Source organism: Lactuca serriola, chromosome 4, assembly GCF_051521515.1.
Source record: "Lactuca serriola cultivar US96UC23 chromosome 4, Lser_US96UC23_V15, whole genome shotgun sequence".
NCBI lineage: Eukaryota > Viridiplantae > Streptophyta > Magnoliopsida > Asterales > Asteraceae > Lactuca > Lactuca serriola.
The window spans coordinates 179771780-179786707 of NC_136411.1; the positions used below are offsets into that span (position 1 = coordinate 179771780).

General features: G+C 34.3%; 1 protein-coding gene across 1 annotated transcript; it reads right to left on the reverse strand.

The window, feature by feature from the left end:
• Window positions 1–8697: 8697 nt before the first annotated feature.
• LOC145102983 (uncharacterized) lies at window positions 8698–14503 on the reverse strand. Its single transcript, XM_079040512.1, has 3 exons — window positions 13926–14503; window positions 10053–10468; window positions 8698–9623 (listed from the first exon to the last, which is right to left on the reverse strand). Exons 1-3 carry the CDS (start codon window positions 14374–14376, stop codon window positions 8766–8768), a joined length of 1725 nt encoding a protein of 574 aa, XP_078896638.1. The 5' UTR covers window positions 14377–14503; the 3' UTR covers window positions 8698–8765.
• Between the last annotated feature and the right edge of the window lie 425 nt (window positions 14504–14928).

The window sequence follows — 14928 nt, forward strand, 5'->3', positions numbered from 1 at the left end:
TTATATCTGATCCTAATTCCTTAAATACTATATCTTAAGGACCATTCATCTGACGACGACCAAGGATATTGTTGTCCACCTAAATTGAGCAGCGAGATCTACAAACAATCTGTATGTGTTCAATTTTAAGTGTACTAGAACGTGTTTCCCGCTTCCCGATATGCCCCAGCCATCAAGAACTTCCAGAGTACTCCTTACACCGGGTGAGCAAACAACCATTCAGAGAGAAGATAGATTCAGAATTCTATTACTTATCACTTCATAGGGGTTGAGAAGAAGAAGGTTGCATATGTTGTGTACCTCGTCGGATTAGAAGTCACGCAGAGGAGACATCATATGGCTAACAGATAAGAAGTATTTCACATATATAGCCTGCAGAGAAATAGAGTTGCATATGTTGTGTACCAGGTCGGATTGGAAGTCATGCAAAGGAGACAACATATGACTAACAGACGGAAAGAAAGAAAATGATATTCTACAGACCTAATTTATCGGAATTTACCAGTCGCCCCATCCAACCGGAATTAAGGACAAAATCCGCACATCGAGGAAAAGTTAAACCACGGTTCCAAGTACGGGTTCGATTAATGTGACGAGTAGATACCCATACATATCTCCCTGCTCAACCTATCCGAGCCTCGTATTGTCAGGCTGAATGGATCTAACTAGGTCAAAATTTGTCAAGTCTATAAATTTCCTAAATTCAACTCTGCCTAGTCATGTCCATTTTAAAAAATTTCGTGCCTACCGACGCATCAAACCAGAGCATAGACCCTTCAACTTTGGGTACGTTATGCAGACTCAGGTTGCCTGTTATCACTTGATAATATCACTTCCCAAAACATCTCCCTCAAGCAGCACATTTCATAACCAACAATTGTTTTTTGATTTTCTGATTTTCTAATGTTTTTGGGTTTTTTAAAATTTTTAATTTTTGTTTTGTTTTTATTTCTCCCCCTAAATTTGTGCATAGGAGAGAAACAAAAGTTAATGCGCAAATTTAAACTATCCTAAAACAAAAAATTAGTCTTTAAAGTGAATCAGGTTAAGAAAAACTTAGGAGTATTAGAGAAGCAAACTCAAACCGTAAGTCACCGATTGAATTTGCATCCAGAAGGTCTGAGAACAGCACGCGTAAACTCAGAACAAATCCGAAAATTCTTCATGTCATTAAGCACAAACCCCGTGAGTGATCACTTCTTTTCTTCCCTTCCCGCAAAGGACACATACTCTCAAATAATGTTTTGAGTGTTGTACAGTTGAGAGATGTCCCTTATCAAGTGCCAGGAACAGCCACTACCAACAAACCGATGCCTGATGATATGCCTCCATAGCTTCTCCGACACAGAGCGGGATCAGTTGGTCTTTGGAACCCAGTCCATTTTGAAACTGGGTCGACCTTTGTCATCCTTGCACGGTACTCTCTCCCATGACATGTCCTGTTTATCACAAACAGAAGATATAGAAATATTAGAATCATTAGAAGATTTGGGAGATTGAGCCTTTGGAACCCATTTGTAGTTGGGTTTAACCCATTTCTTTTTCGATTTGATGGGTGGCTCAGTACTTGCTTTTGAACTTGATATCGGCCGTTGAGATGACTTTGATTTTGGCTTCACGGGAGCATCTCTTGGATTTGACTCTTTGGCCGACATTCCCTTCTTGCCCTTGGGATTCGGATTCTTGGCCTTTTGGGTTTGATTCTTGGCCTTCTGCGCATTCCAGTCATCATGGTCTGAACGTGAACGTATACACGATTAGGACAATTTCTGGAAATGTGTCCAGGTGTTCCACAGTGAAAACAAGTCTTTTTCTTCACAGTGAAGTTATTTATTCCTGCCCCTGGCGGCGTATCCTTGCCTTGTCTCTGATTTTTCCCACACGCACAGTTGTAATAGGCACTCTGTTTAGCTTGAAATGGTGGCCTGTATTTACCAACGGCAGGTTGATTAGAAGCAGTTGAGTTCGAAGCAATAGATTCAGAGTTCAAGGAGTCATTGGTTTGATCAGAAGAGCTCTCCTGCACATGTAACAGAAACATCAGTATTTTCAACATTAATAACTCCTCCTTACACAAATCCAGCTCGTTTGTCATATCGAAGATGTGGCTCCCTGTCAGTTTCGTCTTGTGTCATAGGGATGGATGTGTAGTTATGATTATAAGGATGAGGTACACTATCATACCCTAGACCCTTGTTTTGATTTTCTTTGAATTTTAATTGGGTTTCATATAAGGACTCGACTGTCTGACTTGACGCAGTATAAGTTTTGAAACTGACATCAGTTTTTCCACACTTAATTTTTAAAGCGTCAAGTTCTTCAGTTACAGCAACAAGTTGTCTCTTAACATAATCATAATTTTCATACTTGTTGCTATACTCTTCCTGAAGTTTCCTAAAGTCCTTGGTTTTTGCTTCTAACTCAGCCTTCAGGGGTTTCTGTCCTTTCCTGAGTTGATATCCTTCATATCTCAGGTCCTCAACTTCTCTTTTAAATAAATCAATTTGATCCCGAAGAAATTTAATCGTATCTTCACATGATTGAGAACATGAAACTTCACATGAATGAGAACATGACACTTCATTGACCGGAAGTTTTACAGAACTCTTTAAAGCGTCAATCTCTTCAATTACTTCAGCAATACTAAGACGATTGAGATCTTTTGTCTTCTTGATGACAACTACATTCATATTACACGATTTTGGAAGTGAATTTAGCAGCTTTTTGTTTATCTCGGACTTAGTCAAGAAGATCCTGGCTATATTCATTTCAGTAGTAAGTGTAGTAAATCGCTGCAAATGGGCTTCTAGGGTTTCTCCAGGGACATAATCGAACATGTGGAAATTTTGTCTTCACATCTCCTGACGACTCTCTTTCATGTTTTTAATTCCCTCGTAGACCTTAAAATCAATTAAAAAGCACAACTAAGACCAAAATCAAACTTAAAAGTCAAACCCTTTGATTATAAACCTCAAAAGTCAAATTTAAAAAGTTAAACTCAAAAGTCAAACTTAAAAGTCAAACTTAAAAGTCAAATTTAAAAAGTTAAACTCAAAAGTCAAACTTAAAAGTCAAATTTAAAAAGTTAAACTCAAAAGTCAAACTTGAAAAGTCATACTTAAAAATCAAACCGAAAAACTAAATTTGAAAGTTTAAAAGTTAAACGAAAAAGTCAAAGGTCAAACTTGGAAGTCAAAGTTAAAACAAAAAATCAAAAATAAAAGTTAAAAAAAAAGTCAAAATAAATATTTTTTTAATTATTTTATTATTATTATTATTTTTGATGAAAAAGGACTTTAAAAATAAAGAAATTTAATTTTTGGGCTAAAAATGACAATTTTGCGAAACTTGGAACTGAAAGGGTGTGTTTTTGAGTAAAAATGCGGAGGAAAGGAACAAAGGTGATGCTAGAGGAGTTGGTTAAGGCGCTGGTTGATGAATGGGAGGTCTCGAGTTCGATTCTCGCAGCCCCTAAACTCGCGTCTTATTTTTTTTAAGTGCGAAGCGAAGCTGGTTGCGAGGCCGAGGTGCGACGCGCGATGCCAGGATCTGTTGCAGAAAGGAAACCGCGAGGCCCATAATATCGGACTGTGAACCTCGAGGCCGCAAGCTCGGACCATAAACGTGCGAGGCCTCGGACCGCAAACACTTCGGAAACCCTAGTTGCTGGTTGCCACCCCCTCGCTGATTACGACCAAAAACACCGATTTTTGCCCTTTTTTGCTCCAAAACTTGATCAAAAACCCTTTTTTATGAAAAACACGAAGAACAAACCCCCCTTATTTTTCAGAGATCTATCAAAAAACGCAAGAATATTTCGAAAATAAGATCAAATAATGCTCCAAATCTGACAAACTTGACTGATACAACTTGGCTCTGATACCAATTGTAAAGTCCCTAATTTGCCAGTGTATCAATCAGATCTGTTTGATGGTGCGGAATCCCAATCAAACGGATGATGTCAGATCAAATAGAAGAGAAGAAGAAGAGAAATAAGATGAATCTCAATGTATTAATGAATAGAATGATGATCCGGATACAAGAGATTCACACACACTAACACAATAGTTCTTCTGCCTCTCTAGCCGTAAACTCTCTAGGGTTCATCCATCTCTACTCCTCACCCTAACACCTATATTTATACTTGGAGAACATGGGCCAGATAACATGGGCCGTAAATGGGTTTACGGCCGTAAGGTGTTTACGACCGTAAACTCAACCATAAACATGACCGTAAACTCCAAAAATATTACAAAAAAATATAATTGCCCAGAAAAGCAAAGTATAAACCATATTTTGACCCAACATACGCTAAGCATACTAGCCGATGGTGAGTACGCTGGGCATACCTGCATGTACGCTCAGCGTAACCTCCCCTGCTAAGCCCTTTTCTCATTAAGTGCTTAATACTCCACTTCAGAAGCTACAATTACAGATCATGGTCCTTTTCCATGTCTTAATCCATAAAGTCATTGACTTTGTGACTTAACTTGTCCTAAACAAGCCTAAGCTCCCAAATTGACATTGTTCTTCCATAAAGAGGGCTAGATCTCATGCATGAACTCATTAAGACATTCAAGATGGAGACTTTACTGCTTATGGGACCTTTTTAGCTCTGAGGGTGGCAACCCCAAGCTCAAACACCAGGTTTCACCAAAAATTTCCATTATTTGGACCTAAGAAGGTCCAAAGCTCCGTGAACTTAGATCTAAACTTCTATAAGGAAAGTTGGAAGCTTTATACCTTCTGGGCTTTGTAAATGAGCTGGAGAACTTGGATCCAATAGCTCTTCCTTGATCAATGAGACTCCAAGATGACCACTCCTCTTCAAGAACACTAAAATACACTCCTCTGTCAATAACTTCAAAGTATCATAACTCTTTCGTTCCAAGTCCGTTTTCGACGAAATTTATATCCATGAAAAGGTGGCGAGAAGCCCTACGCCTCTAGCGACACACCCCGACCCAAAACCTCTCAGATAAAAACTCAAAACCCATAAAAGACCGAAACGCCCCTAGCCTTGGCCTCTGAAATCCATAAGCGTATATTTTCAGGACAGGGTATTACAGTTTGTATGGGACTCAAATCGCATAAAGTTTGCACCTTTATGCCTTTACAGTCCTTAATGACTTCAGATCTAAAATTATAATCAACTTGGGACATCTATGACTCAGGAATCATACTTCTTGGACAAAACCCCATAAAAGTGACCATAAAGATATATAAGGAACTACAAGGCAAGTTAAGAGCTTGATTACCAGACAGTGATGAGAATGGAATGAAATCCTTGGATCTATAACCTTATCCTTGAACCGTCAAGCTCCTTCTTCTTTTAGGCTTCAAGAACACACAAACCACTCTAGGATGGCTCACACACTCCCAAAATGCTCTAGGGTTTTGTGGATTAGGGTTTAGGACAAGGAGGCTGTAAATGAGGCCAAGGGGTGAGAATTAGGATGCTTAAATAGGGTGCAAAACCCCGAATTTAGGGTTTCACCCTGGACGAGCTACTCGTCAAGTTGGGGATCTCGACTCGTCGAGTAGATAACTCTAACCCCGCACATACTCTGCCCTCTACTCGACGAGTTAGGGCCACAATCTCATCAAGTCCTTCTTTAAAAATAATTAATTAATTAAATTAAATACGTACCAAGAAACCAGGTGTTACAAATTTGTATGAAGATGTTTGAATTTGTATTTAAGTCATGATGTCTACGTATAAAAGTGATGTTATTATTTGATATATGGTTCAAAAATAATGTTATTATATAATAAGTTCATTCTATCATAATAGATATTTTATTACAATATGTATTCTATTAGAATGTATATTTATATATGGTTTAAATCCAGAAATTTTCTTAAAATTAGAATTTTAAAATTAAGAGAATAATTTGTCCTTAAATATGAAATTTTCCCTTTTTAAATCTACTTTAATTGACTAAAATACCCTTACAATGATATTAGTGTTATTATAATGTACATGCTCTCATATTTTAATATCATACACCCTGAATCATATCCATTAATTTTTTTCATCAATTGGTCCTTAATCGTTCCTACGACCAAACAATATTTGTATTTTAAGAGACAAAGGCTTCTAAAATTTGTGGTAATAAGACTTTCATGTAATAACTACATGTATAGAGCACATAAGAATTGAGAGTTGGAACGTATATTGTTGATAAATGATGAATATATGGATCATTAATGGAAGTTTATGAGTGGATAACAACTTCAATCTCAAGTCCGTTCGTTAAAAGTATAAACTTTTAATATCTTCAACCTATATTATAAAGTATTGTCATTTTTAGGGTTAACTTGGTAAAATTTGATGTTGAAGATGATGTTGATAGTCTTGGCATACTTAAAGGTGGTGCGGAGCAAGATGTTGATAGTCCTGGCATACTTTCTTGTAATATTTTATGATATAAATGAATTGCATCGGTTATGAGTGAGAGTAGATCTATTTTTCACCGTCTAAAGGCGTGTTCGATACAGGGCATTTGAGAGCTTCTAATTTTTAGCATTTAACAAAACGCTCCATTGTGAACAGAAAGTCTTGTTTGACAATACAAGCTTCTAGAGTTTAGTTTAAACAAAACGTTTCAAATCCAAAAGCTACTTCACGTAGCGTTTAACGAAACGCTACAAACTACAAGTACCCACTAGTTTTGCCGAACACACCTAAGTGTTTTTCTCTCATTTACAAGTTTCTTTTATGTAAAGTTTAAAATCTAATTATTTTGTATGTGTGTGTGATCCATATGAGTTAATATGCGAGTTTGAGAGTTAGGATAAAATTATTGTATAGGTTTGAGCAATGTTTCTTGTTGTATTTGTATCTTGAATTGGTTCTTTCATTTTACGAGAACTGTTCTTTGTTTTCATCTGTGTTTTTGTTCATCGTAATACTTGTAATGAACCAATAAGTTTTATCTCAGATTTGAACCCAATAATACATTCTAATGATAAAATCAGTATCGTGCAAGAGAATAATCCCATACATTAAGATAGCTAATAGTAGGCCTGGTAATTGGGTTGGATTCGATTTAGCGGGTCAGAAACCATAAACTCGACCCAACCCATATAATATATGGGTTGACGGGTCACGAGCTGGTGGGTTAGAAACTTCAACCCAACCCAACCCATATAAACCGTTTAAGTATATGGGTTCACGGGTTCACAAATTAATGGGTCAAACCCAACTCATATAACACGTTTAATAAATGAGCAACACATTTTAAGAAATGAGGTTTTTTTTCAATATAAATTCATAAAATGATTAAATTAATTAACATAAAAAAATGTTTTCAACATAAATTTATAAAGTCAATAAAATCCAAATAAATGGAAAATGAAAACACTCATAGAAAGTGGATGTGTTCTTTGTTCGTGACTCGTGAAAATAACGACATGTATTTTTTTTCTTTTTTGATTAATGAACCGCAAATGCAGATTAGTCACATACGAATATGGAAGGAATACAATGATATTGAATATTATGTACGGATGGAAATCAAATTTCATTAATAATTAAATATGTCATTTTTTAGATGTAATATATATATATATATATATATATATATATATATATATATATATATATATATATATATATATATATATATATATACGGGTTGGCGGGTTGACCCGCGAACATAAACAGATAACCCAACCCGACCCATGAAATAAACGGGTTGGCGGGTCAAAAATTTCAACCTAAACTCGTCTATTTTCGGGTTGGATCAGTGTCGGGTTACGGCTTGGATCGAGAGCTTCCATCCCTAGCTAATAACTTGAGAATGTAACTTGTTTGATGCAGTTTCTTATGTATTTATAAATGATTAGTATAATTTGGATTAAGATAAGGACTAACCAAAAAAATTTATATTTGAATAAGAATTTCGTAAAATTCCGGATATACCCCTTGAAAATATATATTTAACAATAATATATTATAATAGATATTTTATAACATGTGCTCAAAAGGAAATATTACAGTAAAAAGGTATTCTCCATAATTAATAATGCATTTTATATTTTTCAATAACAAAATATTTCTTATAATTAATGAAATTTATTTTTAATTATTGTAATTTTTTTATAATTATTATTTTTATAACAAATATTAAAAAATCTCATTATAATATAATATATGCAGATTAAATATGGTGTACATCATCTATAAATTTGTAGTATATCATCTGTAACCGTTTTATACAAGGTTAAATTTAAAACATTGAAATAACTTGAAGGGCTAAAAGAAATAACAAATAGACAATGATTATGACTGATGGGGTATATGGTACCACTATAATCATCACACCTACACAATTTGTTAGTGTTTATAGGAGGACCCAATGTCAATCTTTCATTTTGAAAAATTCTTTTGCGAGGTGTCGGTGTTGCGCAATGGTGTTTCAGTATATCTTCTGTTGAGGTCGTTATTGTAAACTTGTCTTATCAGCAGTTGAAGTCTACTGAACGTCTTTTCTCGTGGTTTAAATTAAATTTTCAGAGGTGGTTTCTGTGGAAATCTTTAGTTGATTTTAATTGAACGATGACTCGATAATGCCAGTTAACCATATATGATTCCATTCCATACAGTTGTCTGGAATCGAGGATAAAAAAGATGCGTAGTTGATAGAAGTAGAACATAGATTGGGTGCATTTACTTATCAAATATTTAGCATATACTAAAATGCATGAACATAAATTAATATAAGAAGATGTGGATCGTATATGCAATGATACATCTGTGATCAGAGGGCATGAAATCCATCTGGAATACAACTAAAAAAATCTGAATTTGTTGAGAAAGAAGCATTCTTATGTGAAGCTTCCTTGACTCCAGCTTCTATCTCGTGCTTCCTCCATTTGTGTTTCTTGAACCGATGTCTGATGTGCATAACCCCTAGGCCAAAGAAAGTGGACCCAAGAGTCCCACCACATATAGCCAGAAGAGCTTCTAAAATCCAGTCTCTGAAGTGGATGGCATTAGGCACTGGCATAATCACCCAAATTGCTGCAACATATGACACAGCCATGAATGATAGTGCCACCCATGTTACCTTATGAGCAGCAGCTAGTATCCGTTTCAATTGCTTACTCCCAAAAGAGATAATGCTGACTAGCACTACAACGATGCATAGGGATACAAATAGTGCAATGTGATTACTGATGGAAAAGATCTTGAAAGATCGTTTTTTTCCCATAATTGACTTTCCCTTTAGAGGTCCCTCCTGGTAGACACCACCAGGAGGGTTCATACCAGCTGTGAATGCAACGGTGGCTATCAAGATGTTAACTAGTGTGATTGTGTTCCTTGCATTTTGTAGTGCCTCTCTATGCAGTTTTATATGCTCTCGTTTTGGGCTTTTCTTGTGAGCTTTGATATGTTTTTCTTCTTGTGCGGTTGTTTGGCTGTCAAAGCTTGTGTCTCCATATTTCTCAACAATCACATTTGAGTCTAGAGGGGCTACATCAACATGAATTTCCGATAGGTTGGCTATGGCCATGTCTGTTGTAGGCACTTCAGTTTGATAGAGATTGTATGTGTGATTCCCTATGATTTGAAGATTAGTTTGCTCTTTTGTTTCATTCTTGATGTATTGTGTGAACTGCAATGAACTTAAATGAAGTTAACGACATAAAACAAAGAGAATTTAACTCTTAATTGAACTATTAACTCTTAATTGAACTATATCCACCTATCATAAACATCCAGTTTAGACAAGGCATTAATTGGTTGTATATGGACTTCAATAAGCACCCAAGTCCTGGTATGACACTATCATTTTATTTACTTAGAATCATTTCACAAGAGATGCCCTTGATAATACCTTTTTCTTGAGAAATTATAATGATTAAGTCCCAATCCTACCTTGTTTTACGGTTGGATGGGACAAAAAATTTGCAATTTTTGAACCATGGACTTTTGTGGTGCGTAACAAACGAGCCCTTAGACTGAAAAGTGTCGAGACTAGTTAGTCCATCTGGAACGATAGAGATTGCTAAAGGGAAATGAATATACAGATAGAGATTCCTACCTGGTTCAAACATCTACTCTGAGCAAGATGTTGAATGGTATTACCAAATTTATCAGGTTGATAAAATAGGTCTGTTCCCTTGAGGATACAATCAAGAAATTTGAAGGCATCAAACTTATTGTATCTTACGGTAAGATGAAACACGTTTTTTCCATTTTTAGACAAAATCTGGAAGGACGAAGGAGCTATGGAAGCAAACTCCTCTAAAACGTCCAGGTTCCCATTTATAGCAGCTAAGTGCAACGGTGTGTAACCGTTGTTATCAAATTCTAAAGCTTGGTTAGGGTCCATCCTTAAAAGCATTTTTGTAATCTCCAATTGTCCGCTCCTGCAAGCACCATGCAGCGCCAAGGATCCGTTTCTGTCCTTCTGGTCAGCAAGATATGAGAACTTTTCTAGCAACTTTTTAGCAATATCTGCATCATCACCACATACAATAACTTTTATTAGGGAAAAACGTTGAAAATATCGACCTCCTTTGTCTTTTATACCACCATGGCAATATAATATATATTACATTTACCTATTTTAGCAATGCACTTAATCACTTATAGTTTTCTACTGATTATAGCAACACACACACACACACACATATATATATATATATATATATATATATATATATATATATATATATTGTGTTTTCGTGATGTCTGCTAGCTAGTCCTAGTTACTAATTAATTGTTGATTGAAGTTTTCCATGGGCTAGAACCCGATTATTGGTCACATCCATGACACCATGTACATGTGAGGTAGGCATGGGAGTTGTTTTGGTCCTTATTGGAAAGTCAAACCTATATCAACCCAAGTGAAGAAAGATATAATTTTGAATACCATATGTTTTTGTTATATTTTTTAACCTAGGGATCCAATCTAGTATATCTATAAGCTTTTGCTTCCTATGTTCTTGTTGCATGATATAATGGTCGCAAACTAAAATAGCAGTCATCACTATGATTTGAAATAGCAAACTATGTGGTGATATATATATATATATATATATATATATATATATATATATATATATATATATATATATAGAGAGAGAGAGAGAGAGAGAGAGAGATGGATAGATAGATAGGTTCAAATGTTTTTGACAACTATTGTGTGACTGTGTGCACCAATAAGAATTCAGGAAATAATTAATTATTAATTAAATCATATAAGGGTATTATAGTAATCTTGGCATATTTAAATATGGTAGATAATTAATATGTTCTTTTATTATTCCTTTAAATATGGGATGTAGTCAAAATCTATTGAAAAAAACCTTAGCCGATCACGTATACAACGATTTATCCTCCCTTTCGTTTTCCCAGCATTGGTCCCTGCTATTCAACGGGGTTTCGGAGGTTTTGGGCTACCGTAGAAGGGGAGATGTGCTAGAGGTTCGCTCAGAGGGCAGGAGGGGTTCCGATGGGGCAAAGAAATCAACGATGAAGTCGAATCTACATAGGCCTTGATCGATGGGAACAGAAGAGAAAGAAAGCGAGGGGAGGAGGTATCGATCTCCGATGAGTGACTAGACCGAAGAACAAAGGGAGAAGCAGCGGGGTGGGGTTGTTGCTCCGATCGAAGAAGGTCAGGAGGTGGAGAGGATGTGGTGGTGGTCGCTGATTCTTCTTCTCCGGTGAAATCTAGGTATTTTTTTATTCATGTCTTCCGATTATGTTTTTGGTTAGTTATTTATATGTCAATTAGTTTATTTGTCAAGACAGGAAAAATAAAAAAACATTGCAAGATAAGATAAGTAAAATAACATGCTGTTAGAATATATTGATTTGAAGATTACATTCTGTTAGAGTAATATACATTTTTTTTCAATGTTTACTACATTCTATCAAATTTATACTTTGAAGATTACATTCTATTAGAATAAGTTACAATTTTTTAATGTTTGCTATATTCTATCAGAATTACAACCCACATTGCCAATTTAAAATATTGTATGCATTCTGCCAAAATTTAAAATGGCATATATATATATATATATATATATATATATATATATATATATATATATATATATTCTGTCAGAATAATGGTAGTGCAGTAATGGTAATTGCACTTTAGAGTTAATGATTCTTTTTAGAATTTGTGTTTGCTTTTTTTGTAATAGATTTGCTATGATATTTTTCCACAGAATGAACAGGTTCACTAAAGTCATTCTTAAAGAATACAATATTTTTTTTAACCATTCTTAGTTTTTGTTGCATTTTTTATAGGAATTGATTGAAGAATGGTTTGAAGACATGATAGGAAATGCTTGAAGAATGAATCAACGATCGATCACACTCACATTTTAAGAATCTTGTTATGTTTTAAAGAATTACACTTGTTATTCTTTTAGAATTTTGTTATTATTCAAGAATGTTCTTTTGTATCACAATCATACAATGTAATTATTTGATATATTATTAGTGCAAGAAGACATGTATTCTTTATAAAATGTTAGTGTTGATAATATGTTCTATAATTCTTTAAGCATGTTAACATATATAAATATTGAATATAATCATATTCTGCAAGAATAAAATCAAAAATATATTTACTAGTTTATGGTTGATTTTTATGTCATTCTAACAGAATGAAATCGGATATTATTAAAAATTATATTTGAATTAAATTTAAAAAATTCAGATTTTTAAAAATAAGTGTATTAATTATCCCTTAAAATCTAGAAATTTCATTTTCTTAATATAGGTTAATTGACCAAAATAACCTTATGTTGAAATTTATGTGATTATATGGTACATGTTACCCTATTTTAATATCATAGACCCTCAGATCAAGATCATTGATTTTATTCCATCCGTTGGTTCAGATTTGTGCTTACGTGCACACAATAGATGTCAAGAACATTTGAACCTAGCCCTATATATATATATATATATATATATATATATATATATATATATATATATATATATATATATAGGAGTATGATCAAATGAGAACACAAAAAAGGTTGAGAACGCGAGAACAAAATATATTCATTTGCGATTCCATGTATTCATTTGTGGAGAAATGATAAATTTTTATGCATTTAATTTCAATTGAAGAGAAAAAGCATATTCATGTTGATTATGCGTAAAAATTTATCATTTCTCCACAAATGAATACATGGAATCAGAAATGAATATATTTGTTCTTGCGTTCTCAACCTTTTAGGTGTTCTCATTTGATCTTTTTCATATATATATATATATATATATATATATATATATATATATATATATATATATATATATAATTTGACATAATATAATATATGTAATTTTGAAATGACACATAATTTAATTGCAATCCATGGGATAGTGTTGAGTCAACGTCATTTAATTCTTTAGTTCTCCTTCATGAATGTAACGAGGTCACGAAGAAATTATATGTAGAAATGAAAGTTATAAAGAAGTTGGGAGTCGTTTTAGTCAAATTTTCTTTTCTAGTCAAAGTCGTCTGGAAAAGAAAAAGGAAAAAGGGTCAACTTTACTTCCAAAAAAAATCTGATCTGTAACTGTATGGTCGGCAAAAATGTGATTAAAAAGTAGCACTGGTATTGCTTGACAACTTGCTGTAATGTTGATAGCACTAAACCCCTAACACTTTTATTTCTCTTATTTTTAACCATGATAAATAAAGGTTCATTTTTTTTAACCATTGATAAATAAAGGTTTATTTTTAAGTATGTAGCAAAGAAGATACATATAGTAACATCCTAAATAAAATGACAAGCGGTGCATTGCCTATTATAAAGTGTGTTGTAATTATGAGTATATGGGCTTGTTTGGGATTTAGGCCAAAAAGCCAAGTTACCCTGCTGGCCAAGTAAAAAATAAATAAATAAATAACAAAAATGAGAAGAATTATCCATACCTGTTTGGCATCTTGAAACTGCAGTATGGATGCAAGCTGCATCGTCTATGATGTTCATCAACCAACTAGTGTGATCAAGAAGGTAATTGACAATGTTAAGATGCCCGTAAGTACAAGCCAGGAACAAGGCGCTTTGATCCTCACAATTGAGCTTGCTAGCCACCCATTTGTTCTCCTCCATGAGTCGCCTGACCACCATCTCGTGTCCCATCCTGCACGCTTCATGGATTGGTGTCTCTGAGTTGCAGTTCTCAGCAGCCACCATTTTCGGTCTCAGTTCCAAAATAAGTGACACCATTTCAACATGTCCGGTTTTTGAAGCAAGGTGTAACACACTTGTGTTACCGATCTTTTTGTCGAGCACTTGTTCATCTTGTTCAACCATATTCTTAAAGGAAACTGTGTCATTTTCGACAATTGCCTGAGTAACCCTCCAGTCCATAATTGCCATAATAATCTTTTACCTCTCTGTTGCCACAACCAAGTTTAATAATCAAAACAAGTGTGCGTCCACGTCGATTTATGGCAACTAAACGCTTTTTTAGAGATAAGATGTGAACTTTTTAGCTCGACTTTCCAAAAGAACATAGTCTAAAAGTCTCGTGTGGAGTAGGAACGTTCAAAGCAGCTTTCATTTGTACCAACTACCTCTTTTTGTCTCTAGGTGTTTGGATGTGTTCTCCCAAGAATAAGATTTTCATAAACATGCAATACACGATTGGTTTTTTGGTTTACATGAAACAGTGTAATCATTATCCTCAACTCAAATCAAATATCTTATTGCTTATTTTCTTTGGATTTTGATTTATAAATATGCTGCGATAATCATTTTGAAAATGTATTTTCGAACACCTCTCTGGTCTCAAATGAGAACCAAATGCACTTTGTGTTATTTATTTTAATAGCTAAAACTTAAAAACAACGAAGCTTAAAGTTTAGATTTTTAGAGAATCTAGTTAACAAAACGGAGAAATGTCATAAAAACGCTTAAATTTGTAATTTT